Here is a 25215-nt window from a genome sequence, read left to right on the forward strand (position 1 = left end):
GACATGGCGAAATGGATTTTTTCCTTTTTTGTATTAGAAACTGCTTTTGAAGGTTGCATTGGTTTCAGAAGAGTTTTGCCATGTAGCATCGGAAGGTCTTGTTAAATAAATGTGTGTGCTCTTGAACATGCATTTTTATTTTTTAGATCTAGCTCTGTGGAATCCAGAATATCTTATTGGTGCACTCCAGCAATGCAGTAGTTGCTTTGTGAACTACTATACTTGCATTCTCCTCCTTTGTAATCACCTATTTAGTGCTTCTTAAGAAATTAAAGTTCCCCATAGACAAATAATTGCGAAACAATGCTTTTCATCCAAGAGGCTAAGTCTCGGTTATCTCGCTCTCTTAGGCCCGGTGTTCCAGTTCGGAAGTAGTACTAATTTCAACTTTACAGGCAACAGCCCAGGAGTATTTACCTTTGGTGCAGCTTCTGGTGCTCCAGCACAGCCTGCAGGTGGCTCTTCGGGATTTCCATTCACCCAGCCTTCATCATTTAACCCAGGGTAAGAAGGGGTTAAGACTTGGCATGATAGTGTGGCGGGGTCTATATATATTGAAGGTGCAATCTCCTAGTGCTTCCATGCACATGTTGTAATGTAAGGGAATCATTTTCAGGTACATCTATGGGAATTCCACACTATTGAATAGCAGTGCTGGGGTGGGGGGCAGGATGAACTTGCATTAATTGAATCTACAAATTTGGTGTAAATTTAAATTTCAATCTAGCTGTGGCTATTGGAAATGAATATTTAAAGCTGATGGCATTAAGCCTTTCAGATCAATTATACGCCTGCAGCTATCCTTGAAACAAAAGTTTAGATTACAACTCCTTAACTGAGTGACATAATCTCTAAAAAAATGATGTATTTAGTAAATGATCTATGGGATACTCACTCAAGTGCCTGGTTTTTTTACAGTGGATTTTTTTTAAAAAAATTTGTTCCACAATATTAGAAGCTTAAAGACATACGACTATCACTTTTAAGTTCCTCATGTTTAATTCTTTTCCTCCCTAAAGCAGGAATAATGGGAAAAATATATTCTCCGCACCTGGATCTTCGCAGCCTGTTCGGAAGATAAAGACAGCTGTTAGACGTAGAAAATAAAATATTAATGATTGTTACAGACAGCAGTTTTCTTACCCACAGCTGGTTGCCCTGCATTGTTCAATTACTGAATTGTACCTCATGCTGGGTTTAGCTGAAGCCAGGTCTGCCTAAACTCTGCTCGCTTTCCCCCCTCCCCATTTAGGTTTTTTAAATAATTAAGAGTTGGTGGCAGGGAGGATCTTAAGCAAAACTATTTTAGAATCCAAGAGTTTTCACTGACTTGGCATGGTCTGGCTATAGATATAAATATAGCCTGCACAGCGAATGGCTTCGTATAATACCTCTGTTTGCACCACTTTGTGCGCTCATCTGCGTTTACTGACACCTCGAAATTGTAATTATATCAGAGGGGAGTCTGTATAGAGTAGAGAATGTGGATAATGAGTGGTTTCTATGCGGAGTTTGTGCTGATGTATGTGTGAAGTGAGCGAGTTGCGTGTATTGTGCACTAAAATTTTCTGATAGAGGAAGAATGATTAAAGAATGGTCCATGCTAAGGACTAGTTAGATCAGTAGTACTTCATTCAATAATTAGATGCTCTTTCTATTTTCATTCTTACTCCTTATCACCTGTCTCGCTTTTTCAATATTTTATTATGAAACAAATGTGTAAATACAATTCAGTTTCTCAATGTACTTTGACATAACAGATCTGTGAACTTGAAATTTTAATTTTGTGTGTTACAGCAAATTTTTGTTTAGTATTGTCTCAGATTTTATTATGTAAATCTCATTATTCAAAGTTGCCTAAATCCATTAAAGACCTTTAAAATTGGGAATTCTTAAAGTGAGTTTATTGGCTTTTCTGATCCATTTTTGTTTGGACCAAAAACCAGTATTGTACAAAGTGTTAAGTATATATTTTTATATTTACGGAAATGGACTCTGGTGACTTTGGATAATAAGGAAAAAGTTTAATATTAAAGCCATGTTTATTACAGTATAATTAACATGTTAAACCATGGGATAAATGCCATCAATAAAAATTATGGAAATATGTTTGTGGTGAATTTTAATATAAGCACGTGGTCTTACAAGAATCTACAAATTCTCTGTTAGTAGGATATACGTCTTATATTTACAGTGAACAAATGCTGATCAATGTAAATTAAATGCATCTGTTATTGTGCTAATAACAGGGTGCCTGAACTTCAAAACCCAGAGGGCTAAACCCAGTTGTCTGGAGCATTTGAATACACTTTACCTTGCAGCCATATGTAATAAACCAGGGACAATAATGTCTTTATTAAAATAGTTACTGCCTAGTTACTGCCAAGTAACTGGCAGCAAGTGAAAGATAAACGATCACAGGTACCTTGATTAACAGTCTCAGCTTGGTTTATAAGAGGTTGTTCTTCTTTGCGGTCTGCAGTCCCATATGCAGGTCCTCATCTTCACAGAACCCCTTCAAGAGTTCCAGTCAGGAGGTTTGTGCTCATTTCTCCCCTTTCCTGCTATCTTAAGGCTAGTAGGTCTTTAGGTTTATATACATGCCTCAAAAAAACTGGATAAGGACCTTTCAACTATGTTTTTCCAACAGCTTGCATTATCACCATCTAGCAAACCATTCTCCATTGTTTTCTCTTGCCCTAATCCTCTGCTGCAGAGGCCAAAGTCCTCAAGACACACAAAGAACATTTTGTCCCACGTATTTTGCTTTTATCCTAGCAGTCCTCAGGGATGGGTTTCTAGCATGTTTGATAGCCTAAAGAAAAATAACATAAGTGGCTGAACACATTTACTCCTTTTTGGAAAGGGATGTGGAGGTCAAGAAGCAGTTGCCAGTTGTGGGCAATTTGTGATGTAGAACCTGCTTTTGCAATATGCACAACTCCATGTCTGGCTGGCTTTTTTGTATATGCTTGGGGGCAGGTAAAAAAAACTCGTAACCTTTCCATTCTGCTGTTCCTGAGACCTTTTGAAGCATGGCGGCTCAAGAATAATGCAACTAAACTATTAGTCTATGAGCCAAAGGTCTAGAAACAAAGATGAATTTATGAAGCACCTTTTAAAATAACATATGACCATAATAAATTTATCAGCCCCAGCAGTCAGGAATTAGCAGCTTTCACTGAAAAATGTGGGTTTTAAAGCCTAAAATATGTAATACTCAACTATGAGCAACAAAGCAACAACTTGATAAATGCAACATAAAGACACATACCCAAAGTATAAAAAAGCAATCATGTATGCAGTTTAAATGCTGGCTTAATTAATCTTTATAATATCTAGTAACACAAGTACTGCAATATTCATTACTAAAATAGTTGATCAAAGCAGTTTGTGTCCTTTGTGCTCTACAACTGATAATACCGCTGCTGCTGCTGCTGCTGCTGCTACTGTGTCTCTCTCAGCTTAACTAAAAGTGTAGAAATGTACCCTTCAATTGATGGAACTGTGTGCAAAAGACACCTTACAAGTTAAATGCAACACAGAAGGGTAGTGCAAACATAAAGTCAAAATCCACAATCCTTGAACTGGTGACAACCTTTTTCACATCCAGATGGACTGACTTCCACTAGTCAGAGCTCCACTCCATGATTTTCCACATGGTTCACTGTTCTGGGCCTGACTACTCTGCAGGTAGTCAATTCTGCTATCCCTTGCTGTTGGAAGTAACTGAATGATCTCATCACTCCAGAAGCAGAGATGCTATCACCAATTGATATCAGCTTTAATTAAACTAGGATAAACTAGTAGCACATAATTCAGCAATGCTGTGTGGAGCTACCTCTTACTACTCGATTCATAGAGCTTATTTGATTTGTCAGCCCAACTGTTCTCTCAGAGGGACTGAATTAGTGCTAAGTTATAATTAATGAAGACAGGCACCTAAAGCTAAACCAAACCATGAACAAACCCTGGTTACATCTTGTCTGAATGACAAGATGTATTAGCATTAGCAGGGTGTGGGATAAGCAGAGAAGTGCAGTGGCCAAGATCTCTTCAAGAAACCCATGCTAAACTAGTTCAGCTTAGCATTGCCTGCCAATTAGCTCATAGGTTCTTTAGTTCTAAGGAATAGGATATTTGCCATAAGACAAGTGGGTGTGGTAAATCTCCCAATCCATCAGTGCTCTCCTGTAAGTAGGCCTTCCTCAACATGCATTTATGTTCAGTGCTACAAACCGTAGCAGCAAGACTACTTGCCGATTTTTCAGCCCTAAAATTAATTCATTCAGAAAGATGGAAAGAGACGAGTTAAGGAAGCAGCCTTGGCACAAACTCTTAATCCTTCCAGAAATGTATTTTAGGAGAAATGTTAAGTACTTACTCCTGTATGATCTCCCCTCCAAGAGGCTCTCGCACAGTCATCTTTATTTGAACACAGGACTTCTCAAAATTCCTGTGAGGTGAGAAATAATATTTCTTTGCTGCTCCCTATTGAACAGCAGCCCTCCCCTCTTAACTGTTTGTCTAATTAGAAGAATATTTCTGATACTCTGTTACATTTGGAAAGTCACCACTGTAGCCATATGATCTGTCAAGTTTGAGATCCCTGCTTATGTACATGGACAAGAATCTGAATCTCACGACACCATTCCAGTTCCAAAACTAAACCAATGGCTCAGTTGTGAACTTCCTAAAATTGAGATACTGCAATAACTTGAAAACACCAGTGTATGTTATAATAATTACATTTTTAAAAGACGTGTGGTTTTTTTAAAAAAAAATCAGCAATATCCCATTACAATAAGTTAGTTCCATATCAAGTGACCAGAAACAAATTAATAGAAACATTGTGTTCTGGTTACATAGTATTTGATCTTAAGGGAACAGAAGATTAAGGGAGAATGGTAATACTTTTTAAAGTTTGCCAAGCCATAAAAACTTGATACCAATGTGCTATTCAGCTAATATTATATTTGTAAAAATAAATCATGCAAAATATGCTTTGTTCAATAAGGATAATTTAAATTATCTAGGCACACAACCAGATAAAGTTAAAGTGCACCTATTTATATTTGCTTTTTCAAAGATCACACAGATTCTCTATTGCTTTAGCGATAGTGTTACTGGCTATTTTTTAAAAAATTATTTTGTTATAAAATGGTGCAAAAGGCTATGCATAAACTTCCTTTTGCTTGTATCTCAAACATACTGTGGTTCTCATTAAACAAATCTGAAGTTTGTTTTTCTCCTTTTTGCACTAGTTTAAGTTTTCTGTGCTCTTACAAAGGGGGAGGGCGACGAGAGAGAAATCAAACTTTTCCTTATCCTAAGCAGTGATTAACATGTAATTTGCATCTATTCCCTATAGTAATACTGTCAGAACTCCAATATATACCAGTTTACCAATACCAGAATTATCTGCCTTCCATGATATAGCACATATTCAGTTACTGGATTTGTGTTCAAGATCTCTTCATCATGCAAGACACACAAGATGTTTAAAGAAAACTTTTGAGTATTAAAATACAATGTTTGCATGAGAAATTCATGATAAGGCTTTTATAAAGTGGCAACTCAAGTCTGCCACCATAGCATTATATAACTTCTAGCAATTTGCCGCAAACACTATAATCCCTTTGGTTATCTCCTGTAATAGTTTTGAGTGTTCATGAAAAATAAATCTCTCTTTTGCTATAGGACCCTCACTGTAGAACTAGCATTTCTCATACACTAGAAGACACTCTGACCATAGGCTGCCAATAGCTTTTGAAGATAACTAATTCTCTTGATCAGTTCAAATACTCTCAAATTATATCAGTGCCATTTTCTCCAATGTTTATGGCACTGCTGGAATTTTAAAAAAAGTTGAGTGTCATCATTGGCACTGTTCTGGAGTGACAGATTCAGAAATCCACCAGATGTCATCAGCACATTTGAACAGTAGAATCCTGGCTTCCTTGTGTATCATCTGACACCGTTTCGTTTTACCACAATTGTTCCTGCTACAATATCATAGGCTGTTCGGTTATGCTGAAAGAACAGCAGGGTAATGAATGCAGGAAAAAAGGAAGCAATAGAAAAATTCTTGATCAAAGCTCGTATTGTAGATCTGGAAAGAAAAGAAATTATATGTCATCTCTGCAGTTCTGTAAACGAGTTATTTTGACGAGTTATACAACTGCTAAAAAAAACACAAAAACCAACTCCACTCTCAGAATAATTTCCCATTTCTGAGAACCGATACACATCAGCTTTCATTAAGACAAATTTTCTATTGTTACTTTCAGAATCAAGGATATTAGTCCTAGTTTGAAGAATCCACTCTTAACAAAGCCACACCAAAGCCATGTTCCCCCTTCACAGCTGGTGTACTGCTGCACACCTTGTATTTTGTGTTTTACTAACACACTTCTTCCATTCATTAAATATTCAAACACCGTTTCTCCAGGAAAAGCAACCAGAGATCATTAGTAAAGGATTCAATATTATAATGCCTTTATACAAAGACAAGCATTGTCGCACCATAGAATACCCTGTACGGTTCTGATTGTTATACCTCATAAGGATAAAAATCAGAACAGTAATTCAGGGAGTTATAAATAACCAAGCTTTCTTCCTCATAAATTGTTAGATGACAATAAAGGGAACAATCCTACACACAAGAAGCTGGCATAAAGAAAGCCAGTGTAAGTAAAGCTGATGCAAAGTTACACTGGATCCAAACCCTGTTCAGCCACAGGGATACTGCTGCTCTGCCAAAGCCTGGTAAATGTCTTTATAGTGCTTGTTTTCAATCCCAGCTGTCTCTATTGTTGGCTTGTTTTGTTAAAAAATCTTACTGTATAAAGTTTAATAAGGCTGCAAGCCACCTTGAAATTGAAGTGGAGGTGGGCAAAAGACCTTATCGCAAGGCTCTATTCAATGAAGGAAAAAATAACTATTTATTCAATGTAACTAGAAAAAATTGATGAACCACTACTTGTACCAACATAATAGTGATACAAAAAAAGTTAACTTACGTTGTCATGCTCACATTAGAAGATGGAATCACTAACACACGACTTGGTGCAATAAGTACAGATGTGTCGCATGTCACAACTCGAAGCCCAAGCAGAAATTTCCCTGGGGTTGCTCCACCTGCTCCCCAAATGCAAATAATCTGAAAATAAATGCCATTTCAAATTTTGTCACCAGGAAACAATATTTTACCTTGCACAACCTTCCAAATGCAAACACATTAAAAATGAAGCTAACTTGATGAAACCAGAAGAACTTCAAAACATGTTTTGTAATTGAGGATATTACTGGAGAGGGAGGGATAACCTGCTCCCTGTCCTGGGCAACTCAATAACCCTAGAGACTATGTAGATAGTGGCTTCTGCTTCTTGGTCACACTAGAATGTAACATAAAATAGGAATTCATTTTGTATATCAGTGACTTTTCCAAAAGTTCTCATTATCTGTGTCAGTTTAAGCTCACTAAGGATTAAGACATATGTTCTCACTATTCACTACTGAACGTGTAGTTAAGGCTTAGATACCTCATAGAAGCAGACTAGCAATCTGTAGACAAGGGCCACTATCATCATTTTCTGTAAATCTTCCATGGAAGTGTCTTCATCTATTTCCTCTATGATGTAATGCATGGCAAACTTGGATATATCCCTGCACCAAAAAAATAAAAATAAAAATAAATCATTTTAGTAATCAATAACACTAACATACAATATCGCACTACAGTATAGATGCTTCTATTCAATCACCACTTTCCTGTCAAATGTTTTCACCTGATGGGAATTTTAAGTGCATAGAATTGAGTAGTGACTAAGGAATCAGAATTAGGTCGCATGGGTGTAGCCAAGGGGAGCAGCTGCCCCTCCATCAAGAAAAATCCATAAAAAATACTTAAATAACTGAGGTTCAGCTCCCCCACAACAAAAATCCTGGCTATACCCATGACAAATGTCTATATTTCAGCCAGTCCCAACTGTATTTAGATTACAGAAGCTGGATGCTACTCGCTCTTGGCAACAGTTTCAATTCATGCAGAAAATATGCTTATTTCGCATCTAAAAGCACAATTCCACATCTACAAAAGCGTGAGAGCTAGTATATGGTAGGAAGTCCCCAGGACTAATCTTGCCTATGTCATGAACTTCACAGTGTAACCTTAGGCAAGCCAAACTCTCAGTCTCAAAATTCATGGATAAAAATACTCCTCCATCTTCTCCTCCAAACTTCCTCCAACACAGGGAAGTTGTACAGTCTAAAATATGGTAGTGTATGTGAACTGTTACAAATACTTCAAAGTGTACAAAAATGCTGGATTATGTTAATTATTTTGAGGTAAGCAAACCCCATCTGAAAAACCTAAATATTTTATATCGACCAATACCAACTTATCAACTTTTATCAAGCTATACAATTATTTTAAAAATGCCACGTTAAAAAACATTAGGTGAGATGCAAACAAGTATTCTATAATTTTTTTAAAAGATGAACATAATTTTCCAATATACTTCTCTATAAGGAAACAATATTCATTAAGTCAAAAGTCACCTACACCCAAGGACTATAGCACTCATTTAGCAAGTGCTGTATTTACTAAATCTTGAAGTATGACTTAAGTTTTGCTGCAACTCCAAAGCTTGAGAAATAGGGTACAACTAAATTTAAGCTTATACAAAGTATTATTATCATATTAGTTTGTTGTTTAATAAAGAAACATTTTTAGGCTCAAAGCAACTAACATTTTTTTAAACCACAGCACCAAATTAAAATGTATCAAAATATTTGAAAAAAACTCATTCATGAGTGTTCCTGCATGGAAAAATAGTTCTACACCTAGAAATCTAGTATGGCAGGGAGGAAACTTGGCTAGATCCTTTAACATATATGTTTTCTATGTTCAGGGATTTATTTTGGTATGAAGAACATTCAGTCATTCAGCCTCCACCTGCAATTTGAAATGGACTAGTTCTGTTATACGTTTTTCTAATTCAATGAAAAGAAGAGCACAGTTAAGAAGAGGAGAAATTGTAACATTTTCTATATTATGTATTATAAAACTTACTTTATTCCACTGAGGTGCATAATACTCAGAACTATGGTTGCTTTAATAAAGAAAAGAATGAAGAAGTCCACCATCTCTGCTATAAACCTGTGAGCCAAGGATGGGATAATATATTCACGACCTGTTTTTTAAAAAACAAGAGTATTCAATAGTATAGTATTAATACAAAATAAACAGCTTGAAAAAAGGTGCAATGTGCACAAGATAGGCTTATTATATTTCACTTTACATAAAAGGTAAAGGACCCCTGACAGTTAAGTCCAGTCGCGAACGACTCTGGGGTTGTGGCGCTTATCACGCTTTACTGGCCGAGGGAGCCGACGTTTGTCCAGAGACAGTTTTTCTGGGTCATGTGGCCAGCATGACTAAGCTGCTTCTGGCGAACCAGAGCAGCACATGGAAACGACATTTACCTTCCCGCTGGAGCGGTACCTATTTATCTACTTGCACTTTGATGTGCTTTCAAACTGCTAGGTTGGCAGGAGCTGGGACCGAGCAACGGGAGCTCACCCCATTGCGGGGATTCGAACCGCTGACCTTCCGATTGGCAAGCCCTAGGCTCTGTGGTTTAGACCACAGCGCCACCCGCGTCCCTTCACTTTACATAACCAATGGCAAATGATGCAATATTATAGTTGTATGTATAATGCACGAAAACACATAGACACAACTGGAAACCACACCAGCTTAATGGAAATTTACCACCATATGATCATTACTATGTGAACCAATGTTCTCAAGTGAAAACAAAGTGCTGAGAAGCAACAAAAAAGACTGCCTGATAGTCTTCTCCCATGCCATGCTAACCTGGGACGAGGTCTGCTGCAATAATACTTGAGCTATTCACAGAGAACTGTGGCCTTGCCATGAACCATCTAGGGTTGGGGTGGAGGGAAAGTAGACTTTGGATCTATTTGTAGATATCTGGCTGATTTGTAGGGATCAAGGGATTCAAATTACATGTGTGGAAACTAATGTGCTAATAAAGAACTTGTGTTTAGTTTAATTGACAATTACAGTGTTAAATGGTTATTTTAAAAATGATCTTTCTATTTATATTCAATTCTATTTCTTCTCTTAATGAACTTTACCTATTTCTACTATTTACATATTTTAAAATGAGATGTAATTGTATGCTGATCTAATCAATACACTTTATATACTTTTTCCAAGTTAAGTTAATGAGAATTAGTTAATGTAATCTAATTCTCAACAGAAAGTAAATCTGCAATCAAAAATAATTCTCTGCCATGGCTGGTCTTGTACTAATCACTTATCTCTCATACTGAAGTTTTTCTCACCTGTAAGATACACTTATTAAATGGTTGCTTTTAACGAGGTCTTACTGCAGCTTTGCTAGCTAGTTTGAAAGCTGTATGATCAATCCTTATGCCACTATTTTGCAACTAGTCCTGATGCTTCCTTGTGCTTTAAAAGGGAGGCAGTAAGGAAGAACATACATTTTACACTTGATTTGGAAAGCACCCTTTTTCCTACTCTAAATTTCATATTTCCCTTTTGAAAATACACATGAAAATCAATGCTTGAAAATGGAATTTCAAGATTTGGGCTTCTGCATTTATTTTTAGGGAACGACTTGACATTCTGCATTAGATGCACTTGGTGTTTCTGCAGAAATTACAAATATTTCAATGCGATGGTATCATACCACAAACTGCACTTCTGAGTGACATTGTAGGTTTTCCAGAGGCATCTCACTAACAATTGTAGGAAACCGGCTGCTGGCCAAGAAGTACCTTAATTAGCTCTAGGAAGGCTCTTATGCACTTATCTAAAGGGCCCCACCCAAGCCCTTCCATACTTATCTTTACCAAAAGTTTCTAGAAGGGGAGACATGTTGAATTCCAACCTATACCTATTTCCTGAAAGCAAGCCCCACTCATCTCAATGGAACTTAGAATGCAGCAAAATCAACAAAGACTCGTACAGCCCCTTAAAAACACGAACAAATTTATTAGGCTTTTTATCAGGCTCAGCTGGTCTGAGGCCAGGGTGGAGGTCCTGTTAGAATAAAGTTGTAAACTCAAACAAAAAATCAGCCAGTCTGGTTACATAAGATAGCAGGGCCCCTTGGCTGACTTACGGTAGCTCTCCAAGGGCCACGACAAATGTACCCAGCTGCTCACGCCTATAGACAGGCTTGCTTTCATTCCAAGCTCCCCCTCCACTCTGTCCTCAGTGAACTGCTCAGCAGAGTTTTTATGAGTAGTAAAATAATTGGTGAGGCACAGCCTTGGAGAAAAAATGGCCAACCACTTGGAAACTGACCATTCTCGCATCGAAAGTCAATGTCTGCTCCAAACTTGATACCACAGTTGATTAGGCCTTTAGAGGTACTTAGAGCATTGCCATTTTTTTTTCAGTTATTGTTGCCTGAGGATACAGCAGAACATTAGAAGATGTCAGGCCTACCACATGCTCTCTTGACCCTTGCCCATTTTGGCTTTTAAGATCTAGCAAGGAGGAACTTGATTAGGTGGATCAAGGGAATGGATTATGTCTCACTTAGAAGTCCTAGTGCATTCCTTCCTGAACCATCCAGTCACATATCCCATTCCTGGGCAAGATAGCAGAGTGTGACAGCTCGCCAACTACAAACATTCCAGGATAAAATTAATTATTCAACCTAATTTCAGTTTGCCTTCAGATATGGGTATGGCACTGAAACAATCTCGGTCATCCTTAAAGGACTGCTCCCATACAGTAGTATTGGGGGACATCTACACAGCTTCATGGCATTCATATTGTCCCCCATTCACTTTAATGGAAACCAGCAGCCATGTGTGGACCAAGACAGCCTGGTGGCAATGACCACCAACACACACTCTACCATCTCTCAGTTGAATTACTGCAACACACTCTACATGGAGCTGCCTTTCAGTATAGTTCAGAAGATGCAGTTAGTGAAGAATTCCACTGCCATGTTTTTACATGGGGTAGCAAGAAGAACTCTGCACAAGGCCCAGTTCAAGAGTATGGACATATAAGGCCCTGTACAGTCTGGGGCACTAGTACTTTTATTTTTTTTAATTAATTTTTTTATTTATTTACAAAGTTCTGTGCAATGTCTCTCTCTCGTATCCCCCCCCCCCCATGTAATATTTTTTACAAATCAGTTTCATTTGTTAAGACATCAGGAAGAAAAGGGGGAAAGAGGTGGAGGGGGGAAAAGATGGGTGGGGATGTTTCTATTTTACTTAATATATGTAGGGTTTGGTGTCTGGCACTAGTACTTTTAGAACACCTCCCCAGATGCTGCTGCCCAGGACTGACCTGCTGGGAGCCTGAAGGGCCCTGCCCTGCCTCTCTCCACCTGGCTTGGGGCGGGGCCTTACAGAATCCATAAAGGCCTGCTGCTGCTCGACAGAGAGGGCTCCTTTTTTAATTTGTTTTTATTTTTTATCTATGTCATTTTAAATTGTAATTGATATTAATGTTGTATTTTTTAGTTTTAGATTTTATTTATGTGGAAATTGTTTTCCATTTGGTTGTGTACCTTTTGATGTGTTTTATTTATTGTTTATGATTTTTGTTATGTTATGTTCGTAATTATGTAAATCTTCTCATGTTGTAAGCTGTCTTGAGCATTGTTTTAACTATGGAAAGGCGGCATAGAAATAAAATGGTGGTGGTGGTGGTGATAATACCTTCCAACCTATGCTTGGGAGAGCTTGTCCATGATGCCACTGGTATGCAAAGACTAAGGAGTAGGGGCATAAGGCAGGGACTTCTCGGTGGTGCCCACCCCCAACATTATGGCATTTCCTCCTGACTGAGATTCAGTTGTCCCTGTCCCTCCACATTGCCAACAACCAGGTGTAAAGTTAAAACATTTTGCCACCCTGGGTTGCCACCCGGAGGTGAGGGGTAGGTATTTAATGAATAAAACAGGTGTCAACCTAGCAGTTCGAAAGCACATCAAAGTGCAAGTAGATAAATAGGTACTGCTCCGGCGGGAAGGTAAACGGCGTTTCTGTGTGCTGCTCTGGTTCGCCAGAAGCGGCTTTGTCATGCTGGCCACATGACCCGGAAGCTGTATGCCGGCTCCCTCGGCCAATAAAGCGAGATGAGCGCCGCAACCCCAGAGTCGGGCACAACTGGACCTAATGGTCAGGGGTGCCTTTGTTGTTGTTTAGTCGTTTAGTCGTGTCCGACTCTTCGTGACCCCATGGACCAGAGCACGCCAGGCACTTCTGTCCTCCACTGCCTCCCGCAGTTTGATCAAACTCATGCTAGTGGCTTCAAGAACACCATCCAACCATCTCATTCTCTGTCGTCCCCTTCTCCTTGTGCCCTCCATCTTTCCCAACATCAGGGTCTTTTCCAGGGAGTCCTCTCTTCTCATGAGGTGGCCAAAGTATTGGAGCCTCAGCTTCACGATCTGTCCTTCCAGTGAGCACTCAGGGCTGATTTCCTTCAGAATGGAGAGGTTTGATCTTCTTGCAGTCCATGGGACTCTCAAGAGTCTCCTCCAGCACCATAATTCAAAAGCATCAATTCTTCGGCGATCAGCCTTCTTTATGGTCCAGCTCTCACTTCCATACATCACTACTGGGAAAACCATGGCTTTTACTATACGGACCTTTGTTGGCAAGGTGATGTCTCTGCTTTTTAAGATGTTGTCTAGGCTTGCCATCGCCTTTCTCCCAAGGAGCAGGCGTCTTTTAATTTCGTGACTGCTGTCACCATCTGCACTGATCATGGAGCCCAAGAAAGTAAAATCTCTCACTGCCTCCATTTCTTCCCCATCTATTTGCCAGGAGGTGATGGGCCCCGTGGCCATGATCTTCGTTTTTTTGATGTTGAGCTTCAGACCATATTTTGCGCTCTCCTCTTTCACCCTCATTAAAAGGTTCTTTAATTCCTCTTCACTTTCTGCCATCAAGGTTGTGTCATCTGCATATCTGAGGTTGTTGATATTTCTTCCGGCAATCTTAATTCCGGCTTGGGATTCATCCAGCCCAGCCTTTCGCATGATGAATTCTGCATATAAGTTAAATAAGCAGGGAGACAATATACAGCCTTGCCGTACTCCTTTCCCAATTTGGAACCAATCAGTTGTTCCGTATCCAGTTCTAACTGTAGCTTCTTGTCCCACATAGAGATTTCGCAGGAGACAGATGAGGTGATCAGGCACTCCCATTTCTTTAAGAACTTGCCATAGTTTGTTGTGGTCAACACAGTCAAAGGCTTTTGCATAGTCAATGAAGCAGAAGTAGATGTCTTTTTGGAACTCTCTAGCTTTCTCCATAATCCAGCGCATGTTTGCAATTTGGTCTCTGGTTCCTCTGCCTCTTCTAAATCCAGCTTGCACTTCTGGGAGTTCTCGGTCCACATACTGCTTGAGCCTTCCTTGTAGAATTTTAAGCATAACCTTGCTAGCATGTGAAATGAGTGAAATTGTGCGGTAGTTGGAGCATTCTTTGGCACTGCCTTTCTTTGGGATTGGAATGTAGACTGATCTTCTCCAGTCCTCTGGCCACTGCTGAGTTTTCCAAACTTGCTGGCATATTGAGTGTAGCACCTTAACAGCATCATCTTTTAAAATTTTAAACAGTTCCCTTTACCTATTTTAACAGAGTTTATTGCCTTCTACATTACATTCCAAACACTATTATCGTTCTGTTTTATTTATTTTAAATTACGGTTTTGTGAAATCTGTGCAGTGGTACCTCGGGTTACATACGCTTCAGGTTACAGACTCCGCTAACCCAGAAATACTACCTGGGGTTAAGAAATTTGCCCCAGGATGAGAACAGAAACCGTGCGGTGGCAGCAGCAGGAGGCCCCATTAGCTAAAGTGGTGCTTCAGGTTAAGAACAGTTTCAGGTTAAGAACGGACCTCTGGAACGAATTAAGTACTTAACCTGAGGTACCACTGTATTGTGTTTTTAAGATTGTTGTTAGCCACCCTGGGCTCCAGCTGGAGGAAGGGCGAGGTGAAAGAATAACAAACAAACCCTCGCTGACAGCATTTCCTTCTCTGGTGCAAGTGTGTTTGTGTGCGCCCAACAACTGAGAGCCACGCTCCGTATCTATCTCCTGTTGAGGAAAACTTCTGCCACAACAGATTTGTTGAAGTCTTTAAAAGGGCGCCACAGCATTTACCAAAACGCTGCCCATAAGCCTCTCCCCTTCACTTATTATAAGCAGCCCACCTCCCAGGCGCTGCTTCTCGCATCTACGCCCCAGGCCAAACGGCGCGCCTGCCTCCCCTCCCCTCCCCCAGTCCCGTAAACATCACCATGGAAACCCAACCCTCAGGCCGCCCCCGCCCTCTTTCTCTCCGCTTCAGCCCCGGCGGCGCCCCTTCCCCGCTCAACTCCTCTCACCTGCCGGCCGGCCGGGTTCCCTCAGGGAGCTGGCGGCGGGGGCGGCCCGTTGGGTCAGAGGCGCGCGCCTCCCCGCGGGCGGTTGCCAAGCCGGGGCCGCGCGCGGCGGGGCGGGGCCGCTGGCGGCGGGAGCCGGAGGGGTCGCGAGGAGGTAGTGGAAGGGGCTGTAGTAGTAGCCGCCGGGAGGCGGGGCGGCGGCGGCGGCTCCGGCCATGAGCGCGGCCAGGCCGCTCTGCCAGCTCAGGTAGCCGCAGTACGAGTCCCACAGCCACTGGTGCACCCGCCGAGAGTACTCCCCCGCGCTCAGCGACTCCGAGGCGGCGGCGGCGGCAGTGTGGGCGCCGCTTGTTTCCTCAGGGCCGCCGCCGCCGCCACCTGGGACCTCCTTGGTCTCTGCCATGGCCCTGGCCCGGTGCGCGGCCTTCTCCGCGGCGCCTGTCACTGCCCGCGGGCCTCACTGCGCAGCTGCAGGGCCATCCCGCTCCCCGACCGCGTACGCCGGATATATAACATATATCTGCGTGACAGGCCGAGCGTAACTTTCGCGGCGCCGGCTGCGTAGCTCTGACGTCACTGGCGGAGGCGGGGCTGAGAGAGAGAGAGAGAGAGAGACGGTTTGGAGCGTACCACTGCCTCTTCACGACCCTACGTGAGGTGGTATCGCCCAGCTGTGCCGCTCGGTGTTTCTGGGGCTGGGCTTGCGCCCCGCCCGCAGCAGAGAAAAGAGGAGTACGATAAGGAAAAGAGGCAGGGCGGCCAAAGTCCTTGCACTGGGACAGGTTTCCCAGTCTGCAGGTGGGAATCAGAAGGCGCCGAGCTGCCCAGGATCACTTAGAATAGCAACGTGTTTGACCTGTGAGCTTTGACCAGGCGTCCTTGCAACTTACACATCCTCTTTTTTATCTCCTTCAAGTTCTCTAGAAGAGGGGACTAAAGGTTTTCAGCGAAAGCAACAGGCAGTTGTACAGCGTATGGGTGCTGCTGACCATGCCAGACTTATGTTTTGAAGACTCGCCCAGATTATCTGAAGCAAACAAGGATCCTTTGGAAGCAACCTGTCCCCAGCTCCCTGACCCTCTGGGGATCCTTTATCCTCTCTTGCCTGGCAGCCAACGAGATAAACAAATGCCTTGTGTTGGGATAAGTTGGCACAGCTCTTGGCTGTAAGGCCAAATCTATTTTGTAACATCCTTTGTCCGTGTGTTTAGCTGGCTTCAGCTGCTTGACCTCATTTCTAAGTATTTTTGGATCAGACTTTGAGTGAAGTATTGTAAGAGTTTTTGCTACAAGTTTGGGCTGCTTCAGAAAATCAGTGTAGAAAGCAAATGTGTTATCATTCTAAGAATCTAGTTCCCAATAATATAGTAACATAAGAAGATCCCTGCTGGGTAAGAACATAGGCTTATCTAGCCTGGCTTTCCATTCTTGCAGTAGCTAACAAGAAGTCTCAGGGGAGCCTACAAACAGGATATGAGCACAGAATCTTCCTGCCATTTCTGATCCCCAGCAGCTCTTACTCAGAGGTAAACTACCTCTGGTACTAGAAGTAATATTCAACCATTGTGACTACCAGCCTTATCCTCCACGAATAATGGGTGGATATCCCTTTTTTAAGTCAATGTGTTTAGGTTTGAGTTCAAACTGTAGTTCGGGTTGAGCATACAAGTCTTACTGCCTAGTCCTATCAGTATTTACTCTGAGTTCAGTGAGGCTTACTCCCAAGTAAATGTGCATATTTGCAGTCTTAGAACTTAGCTGCAGTCCTATGTGCAACTGAGAATACCTCTGGCTGAATTTTCAGTGGGATTAATTAATATGCAAACACTGAAGAAGAAAGTCTGCTGGAACAGTATACTGCCACTGCAGTAGGTAAAAGTAACGTAAAGGACCCCTGGACGGTTAAGTCCAGTCAAAGGTGACTGCAGCATAACATTAAGACAGATACATTATTTTAATTCAATTGCACACCAGTGTAACCTGCATGCTAGAGATGAACAGCAGCAACCTGCCATTCTCTTATAGGATCAGCAACTTTTTTATTCCTTATTCATATGTATTCCTTGGTGCCTAACTCTAACTTGATTGTGAGTATTCACATATATTCGAATAATTAGACCTGAGACCTGAGTGATTGTTTTCCCTATCTCTGCCTGTATTTGAATGATTGCCCTTAGAATTCTAAAATAGTTTCAGGTTTTAAAAATATAAATGTCACAGCCCACTTCAAGATAAAATTAAGAGTATCATTTGTTCTTTTTTAATTTAACAAACATATTTTCAAAACTGCAGCTCTTCCCATTTTTTCTGAGGAGTGTTTGGAAATCGTTTACATTCTAGTGCTTATTCTGCCACCTGGTGGCTATGCAGAGTCAGTATCTCAACAAAGGTTGATAAGTAAAAGTCAGGAATACTGTATTTGCTTTTTTGCTATATTTTCACAGTCATATTTGTAGATTCTGCTTTTAATTGCAAAGTGAGAACACAAATTGATTCACATGTAAACACATAATTTCCCCCAAGCATATGTTCTTTAAAGCCTTTTCTTATTGATTATTTGCTGAAGGTGGTGAAAGCCACTGAGCCTCTTGGGCAGAGGTCGGCAAGGTTTATTTTGCCTGGGCCGGATCGTTCCTGCGGAGATCCCTCCATGGGCCAGATTGTGTGTGTGCATGAGTGCCCCGGTCTGCAATTTTCAGCGTCTGTGTCTGTGCAGATGTGATTTTCTGCATCTGCACGTGTGCAGATGTGATGTTCAGCGCTGTGGAAGTGAGTCCCTGCACTGCGCTGCGCCAGTTTAGTGCAGTGCGCAAGTGGGCAACTCAATTCAGGGGTGGCTCATGGGCCAGTCAAACGACCTTCATGGGCTGCTTCCAGCCCATGGGGCTTAGGTTGCTGCCCCCTGCTCTTGGGCTTGCCGATCAAAAGGTCGGCGGTTTGAATCCCCACAACGGGTGAGCTCCCGTTGTTCTGTCCCAGCTCTTGCCAACCTAGCAGTTCGAAAGCACACCAGTGCAAGTAGATAAATAGGTACTGCTGCGACTGGAAGGTAAATGGCATTTCCGTGCGCTCTGGCTTCTGTCAGTGTTCCATTGCGTCAGAAGCAGTTTAGTCATGCTGGCCACACAAACCAGAAAGCTGTCTGTGGACAAACGCTGGCTAACTCGACCTGAAAGCAAGATGAGCACCGAACCCCACAGTTGCCTTTGACTGGATTTAACCATCCAGGGGTCCTTCACCCACACCTTTTTATAGGTGTCCTGTAGTTTGACAGTACCTACAATGCAATTTTCAGCTTTGACATAGTGATGGAATTATGTTCAGTACAGTACTTGAGAGTTGGTTGTAGTACCAGTTACACAATACAAATCAATACTCTACTTTGCTGAGTATTTTACCCAGCATGTTTACAAATCAAGCTCTTCATTGTGCAATTAACTCTCAGCTTATAAAGTCCCATTTAACTCACTGCTGCATTATGTCTGACTATAGAATTTGGATGCAAAATGTTATAACCAGTATACAAATGTCAATTGCCTCTGATTAAAACGTAACATGTAGTTTCATGTTTCCCTGGGTAGTGCGTGTGTCCTCAAGGTTCTCAATTCTGCATCAGCTCAACTTAAATCCACTTAAATCACATGCTCATCATTCATTATGTAATTTGAGCAAATTTCAAGATGCATTGGATACATATATCTTTTAACTTTCTTTTCCCTTCCTTACCCCCTTGTACATCCTGATCTGCCAAAATTCCTATTGGTAAGCTCCTTTGGTGGGGGACTGGGGTTTGTAGTATGGTGCTTTGTGTCACACACATTGGCAACATATAAGTAAATAAATCACTAAAAAATCAGATGGGCAAGGGCAGGTGCTTTGTGTAGTGTCTTCCTCTCAGCCTCTCCGTCTGCTGACTCTCGGCTCATACTCTGCTTAGGATCTTTTCAGTTGTGGCTTTGCAACATTGGGACACTCACCCCAGTGCAGCTCATCTGTTGTCAAGAAGACTGATTTCTTTTTCAGTTCCAGATGTAAGTGCTTGTGAGTTAAATGCATCTTATTATGTACGCAAATCTCCCATAATTTTTGAACATGAAAGGCATTTTTTAAAAAAAAAAAACAAAAACAAAACCTCTACAATGCATTATATTTAAACAAGTTACCATTTTATTTTTAGTCATGTCAGGTTTACTATTGAAAAATGACATGTACTAAACCCACAACAACGTTATACATACAGATCAAACATCAGATAGCAAAATCTTATTCTGTGAGCACTATTTGTTGTAGTAGCTATACAGTACTACAGTCAAATATAATTTAAAAATGAAGGAGTTACATATCTTGTAAGGTGCAGTAGGCACGATTTATATCCTGATCTAGCTTTGCAAGCATATTACCATTATTTCACTGTTACAAAGTAGTATAAGTAATCAAAATCAAAATGTATTGAAATCATACAACATGTACTGCACATCACATTAGTGTTACAAATTAAAAATATGGACCGTGTAAGTCAAGCCCATCTCCCAAAATACAATCCTTTTAGTCTGAGTTCAAAATTTATTCAGAAATAGTCTATGGCTTTTCTTAACGTACATTTTTGAATAAATGCATGCATACCTTACAAATGGAAATAGAAACAGAAATACACCCTTGCCCAATACACAAAATAAGATATATAACTAGGATAACCAACTTCTGTATTATTAGGAGCCACTCTAATCTCCAGACAGTGGTCTGGAAGTGTATTTTATTGCAAAAGCTGGCACTCTCACAGATGGCGGCCAGGATGTATAATAAAAATGGTGCTATTCAGCAACACAGCCTTCACAATGATAGAGTGGATGTATGCAGGCAGAGGGGGGTACTACATACAAAACAGCAAGAGACATATAACATCCAAGTGTGGAATAGCTCTTAGCATTTCTGAAGCAAAATCCTATTCCTTGAATGGAAAACAGGGCAGTATCTAACTCAGAGTGCACCTATTGAAATCAGTGCACTAACGTTACAATGTAATAGCAAGTATATTGATTTCAGTGGGTCTATCTCAGATTGTGACTTAAGTCTGATACTTTTTACCATGTCTTCATTAATGTTTGGTAGGGTGGCAAGTAGAAAGCTTTGGCCTTACCCCAGAAGACACTGCATTTTATTGTCTTCTCGTTCCTTCCAGACATAGGAATAATTAGCATTTGTGAGATCCAGGAGAAACGATGCTTAACATTCAGCTCAGACCCTTTATGTTATCAATTCCCCCCCCCCCATTAGGTTGTTAAATACTGTTTGACCCAAGTAAACAGTAAAGCCTACAAACAAGGAAATGTTATAATTGACAGGGGAGAAGTGGGGGGGGGACACTCAGCAGAATGCAGATTTACTTAAGTTTAAAATATCTTTTTCTATAAATTATCTCTGAGCTAACGTCAACAAAATTGAACAGAAACAAAGATAACAGCAAAGTCTCCTTGTTAAAAATAGATGGTTAAGGGAAATAAGAAATTGAAAAAAATCTAGCTTTTCTTTTCCATTAGCAGCTGTATTGCTGAGAGTTCTACCTTTTCAACTTTCAGAAGCACAAAGACATATAAGAACTACAGACTTTTTGGGCTCCAGGTTTATTAGGTGATACATGAATGAACTGAAATCTAAAATGAACATCTTAACCTCCTATGGTTTTTTTAAACCGGTCAAAACATTAAAAAAGGAATGCACTGAAACATGACAAAGGTGTATCATGCAGACATTTGGCTTCCTGTATGCAGTGAAATAGCCAGTAACCTGAATAGTTAATTTAAAAAATATTTATACATTCACATGACATTGTGTATGACCTATTTGCAAACAAAGTCAAATTGTGGACATGTTGAGAGTATCAGGATGCCTACAAAAAGTGAACAGGAGCTGTGCAGTGGTTTCAAAGTGTGTCATGGCAAAATAAACATTCATGCCTCCCTCAAACATAGTTGTGTACATCAGTATATTTTTTTCCTCCGCAGAGATAGTTTCAGTGGAGGAAAAATACTATGTAATACAGCGTATGGTTTCCAGAACACAAAGTAGCTGATGGAAGGCTTATCGCTCATTTCAAACCAGTGCTACTTTCTTCATGCTGCTGTTTAAAGATGAATTTCTTTGGAGATTGTGGTCATTGGTTTCTGTCCGGCCCTAGGAAGTTAACCCACAATCTCTGTAGGATCAGTGACCAACTTGGATCCATCCCACGATGTCTTGAACTGTTCAGGAACAGGAAACTCTTTCTATATGGACACAAGATTGAAAATGTCAGTTGGTCAAACAAGTGGCTGTTATGAAAACTGATGCACTCACTGTTAGTGGCACATGACTGAGAAGGCTTTTATAAGTCAGCCATGCTATAAAGGACCTTCTTGATAACATTCGGGGGGGGGGACAAGTGTGGCATTTTTTCATTTTTTGTTGCACTAGCAGATTTCTGATTTCTCCTCTTGATGTAATTTGATGACAACCATCCCAATCTTTTATGTGTAGGGTTAGAACATGAGGTTAGGATAGCATAAATGCCAAAAAGTAAGAAAATGCTGTCACTGAAATTCTGCTCAATATTGATCCAGAGCAGACTCCAATGTATAGTTAGCAGAGTAAAAACTTAAACATGTTGCAGGATTCCCAAAAAATAGACCAGGGGCAATTAATATTTCATCCAGCAGAGCTTTACTGCTACTGAAGGCAAATGAGCATAATGTTCACAAATCCAATGCATTCAGGATTGGTGCTGTCCAAAAGAAATTCAGTTGCAGCAGACTCAACTTAAACTTAACAATAACTTATAATAAGTCTAAACCTTAACACTATGCACAGAACACCACACCAGAACAAAAAGAGAAAGAGAATGAGTATATATTAATTATACTGTATATATTCCAGAAACGATTTACTTTAATCCAAAAAACTGTTTTCCTCAAAGCAACTTGCTGTCAGTATACATTTCAGTGTGTATTTCAGAAATTTGTATCAGAAAGTTTTAAAATATTACACTTACATAATCACCATCCTTTGGGATAAGGATGTTCATTTCAGATGACTTAGCACTCACAATCTCACAATCTAATGATTCCTCACTGAGGTATATATGACAGCCTTCAGTCTTGTTAACTGAAATGGTTGGCACTTTCCCTATTACCTGCAGAACAATCAAAGGACTTTATAACAAATCAAAATAGTAAAGAAAAAGATGTTAACACCAACAGAGAAGTGTGTTGTTTTTTTTACACCAGGCCAGGCAGAGTTTAATTAAAACCAGCAAAAATTCAATGGTAATTCAATACACAAGTCAGCCCCCATAGTCCGTTGCCACGTGTTATAAACAACTGTGAATGGTTGCATAAAAAATTCGCCAAGCATTGCTCTCATGTTACCCACTTTAATTTCAACAGGCCTTCCATTGAAGCAGAATCAGGTGACATGCAGCTCTCTGGCAATTTTTTTTTTCCTGGCACTGAAAATATCATCAGAATAGGTGCCAGGCAATCAGCTAAGGGGAGCAAGATCCATCTGAGGAAAACCTAAACAATCAAGGAGGTTTGCAGGCAGTTCTTCAGATACCTAGATTGTAAAATATTATCATCCATCAACAACCTATCTCCATCTCACCTGTGCACAGAATGACCTTTGCATGCCTCCTAAAGGAGAGGAGAAAGTGGATCAGAGGACCTCCCTAAGCAGGATATTCCATAGAATAAGCATGTTTCTTTGAAGGTGGGTACAGGGAACTAAGCAGATGGCTATGAGCCAGCTCTTACTGAAAGTTTAACAGATGTAAAGGACAGCACAGATTGATGGGCTGAGTCACTGCTTGTCAAGAGCAATGCCTGGTGATATTTCCCCCCTCCCTCCTCCTTTCTCTATAAAAGAGCAAAGGTTGCCTGAGGTCACAAAGAGCACATTTCTAGGTGCATATATAAAATGGAAAGAATTAATAGTCACACCATGTTATAAATATAGTGTAAATGTTGCTGAAGCTCACAAGTAGAGCATGAAAGCAACAGTGAGATATAACTTAAAGGCCCAACTAGACACGGTGTTAAATGCATCTTTGCATCTAACATGCATGTTTTTTAAAAATACAAAGAGGAGCTGTTGGTGGAAGCTGATGATCAGTGGAACCTCAGCAGGTGGAGTAGGAGAGTTTATCTTTCTTGTTTTTGGTTCCCTGTATTAGTGTTATGAATGGTTGCTTACCTGTATCTGAATATCCTTGGAATTGATCACTTCAACAATACCCACAACGTTGTCAAACACAAGGCCAAACTTTTTGCAATTGTCTGGAAAAAAGGGGAGAAATAAAAAGGTCACAAAATGTATTCAGTGCTATTTGTTGTTGAACATATGAGAGCGCATTTAACTGCTACAACTTGCAAATGTTTGCGGGTTGTAGCTAATTAAGATTTACAAAGAGTAGATCCACTGAAATTAACAGACTTATGTTAATCATGTCCATTAATTTTAATGGATGAGTATTACTAACATTGGAATTAACTCAGAGAGCCTAGCTAATTTTATTCACATTCTTATCCCCACAGATTTCAAAAGGAGTAACAATTGTGTCCTAAAGTGCTATCACCTATAAAAGCTTTGCAGGAGATTCATTACAATCCTATGCATATTTCCCCCCGCCCCCCGCCCCAAGTAAGTCTCACTATATTCAACAGGGCTTATTCCAGGTATATGTGCATAGGATTACAGCCTTAGTCTTCACTCTAGAAATAAGCACACGTACCAACTGTAATGGAATTAATTTTTCCTTTCATCTGTAATGTAGATTTGTTGCACTTGAAAATGTAAGCTACTTGCTTGAGTTCAGTGTCAGAAATTAAAAGGTCATTCTTGTCTTCTTGGTATTCCTGCATTAAAAAGAAAGAAAAGAAGGAACAAACCACAGATTAGCTTTAACATTTGCACTTTTCTCCCAATCACTATTATCTCACAAAAAGTGGGTGAGAATCTAACCTGCAGCTACATTCTTTTGGTGTATCACCTGCTTTTCCACCAAGCTGCAAGTCCCACAGGGGTGTTTTGAGAATCAACACAGGAATACATGGTATCAGTAATTTGTGTATTTCTTTGGGCTAGACGAGGCTATCTAAAATGATTTCAAAGTTTAATTATTTGAGATTTAAACAAATGAAATTAATCCAATTTTGGGTGAAGTTTCCAAACATTTTGGGTGAAATTTAAATAAGCACATTTTTAAAGAGAAAACTACCTGCAGTGATAAGACGTCAAACATGCCCGTCATCAAGGGAACGGCACTGAAAGTGCAGCCTTTGTTTGACTTTTAGATTGGAAGCAATATTTGTTCTGCAGATTTGTTAATATCATACCCAACTTTCTAACAATATTTGCAAATAAGCAATTCTGAGGATTCTTCCCAAAGACTGCATAATTATTTTCACCGTCATGCACCAATCATTCCAGGTCATGTTCTTAAGTGGGGCTCCACCTCCTCACAATTTACTTATGTCTGTGGAAATATGGCAGTATGCTATTTCATGCAGAGCACAGTTACACCAACATCTTATGGCATTTACTTAAAGGGAAACATTGAGATGCTTGAATGTGCTGTTTCATACAGTACGTTACTACAGTCGTACCTTGAATCCCGAACGCCTTCGTACTCAGACGTTTTGGCTCCCGAACGCCACAAACCTGGTAGTGAGTGTTTTGGTTTGCGAACCTTCTTTGGAACCCGAACATCCGACGGGGCTTCCACAGCTTCTGATTGGCTGCAGGAGCTTTGTGTAGCCA

The 25215-nt window shown here is 40.4% G+C and overlaps 3 protein-coding genes across 7 annotated transcripts in view; 1 reads left to right on the forward strand and 2 right to left on the reverse strand.

Moving 5' to 3' along the window:
• NUP153 (nucleoporin 153) overlaps positions 1 to 1124 on the forward strand; it is a 42845-nt gene extending 41721 nt beyond the window's left edge. For 2 of the 3 annotated variants that reach the window (XM_082234180.1, XM_082234182.1), the window contains exons 21-22: positions 351 to 504; positions 1020 to 1124. In XM_082234180.1, coding sequence (XP_082090306.1) covers positions 351 to 504; positions 1020 to 1107 — 242 coding nt within the window. In that variant the 3' untranslated portion in view covers positions 1108 to 1124. The remainder of the gene's footprint in view (positions 1 to 350; positions 505 to 1019) is intronic. The other variant, XM_082234181.1, reaches the window with a different exon arrangement.
• A 981-nt stretch (positions 1125 to 2105) lies between these two features.
• FAM8A1 (family with sequence similarity 8 member A1) lies at positions 2106 to 16009 on the reverse strand. Its single transcript, XM_082234644.1, has 5 exons — positions 15430 to 16009; positions 9077 to 9197; positions 7545 to 7668; positions 7023 to 7162; positions 2106 to 6112 (listed from the first exon to the last, which is right to left on the reverse strand). The coding sequence occupies exons 1-5, from the start codon at positions 15827 to 15829 to the stop codon at positions 5968 to 5970; spliced, it is 930 nt and encodes a 309-aa protein (XP_082090770.1). The 5' UTR covers positions 15830 to 16009; the 3' UTR covers positions 2106 to 5967.
• Positions 16010 to 19570: 3561 nt separating this feature from the next.
• CAP2 (cyclase associated actin cytoskeleton regulatory protein 2) overlaps positions 19571 to 25215 on the reverse strand; it is a 43358-nt gene continuing 37713 nt past the window's right edge. For all 3 annotated transcript variants that reach the window (XM_082234511.1, XM_082234513.1, XM_082234512.1), the window contains 4 exons: positions 24188 to 24311; positions 23650 to 23732; positions 22451 to 22591; positions 19571 to 21689 (listed from right to left, as the gene is read on the reverse strand). In XM_082234511.1, the coding sequence (XP_082090637.1) occupies positions 21606 to 21689; positions 22451 to 22591; positions 23650 to 23732; positions 24188 to 24311 (432 nt within the window). In that variant the 3' untranslated portion in view covers positions 19571 to 21605. The remainder of the gene's footprint in view (positions 21690 to 22450; positions 22592 to 23649; positions 23733 to 24187; positions 24312 to 25215) is intronic.

The sequence above is a fragment of the Podarcis vaucheri genome, assembly GCF_965113315.1.
Source record: "Podarcis vaucheri genome assembly, chromosome: 8".
Taxonomy (NCBI): domain Eukaryota; kingdom Metazoa; phylum Chordata; class Lepidosauria; order Squamata; family Lacertidae; genus Podarcis; species Podarcis vaucheri.

What these genes read in the sequence shown, in the direction of transcription:
- FAM8A1 (XM_082234644.1), bottom strand. Translation starts at nt 15,829, where the DNA reads ATGGCAGAGACCAAGGAGGTCCCAGGTGGCGGCGGCGGCGGCCCTGAG. An exon ending in ATGCACCTCAGTGGAATAAA is followed by an intron (nt 7,669 to 9,076) that starts GTAAGTTTTATA and finishes TTTTTGGTGCAG; the next exon opens with GGATATATCCAAGTTTGCCA. An exon ending in TCTAATGTGAGCATGACAAC is followed by an intron (nt 6,113 to 7,022) that starts GTAAGTTAACTT and finishes TTTTCTTTCCAG; the next exon opens with ATCTACAATACGAGCTTTGA.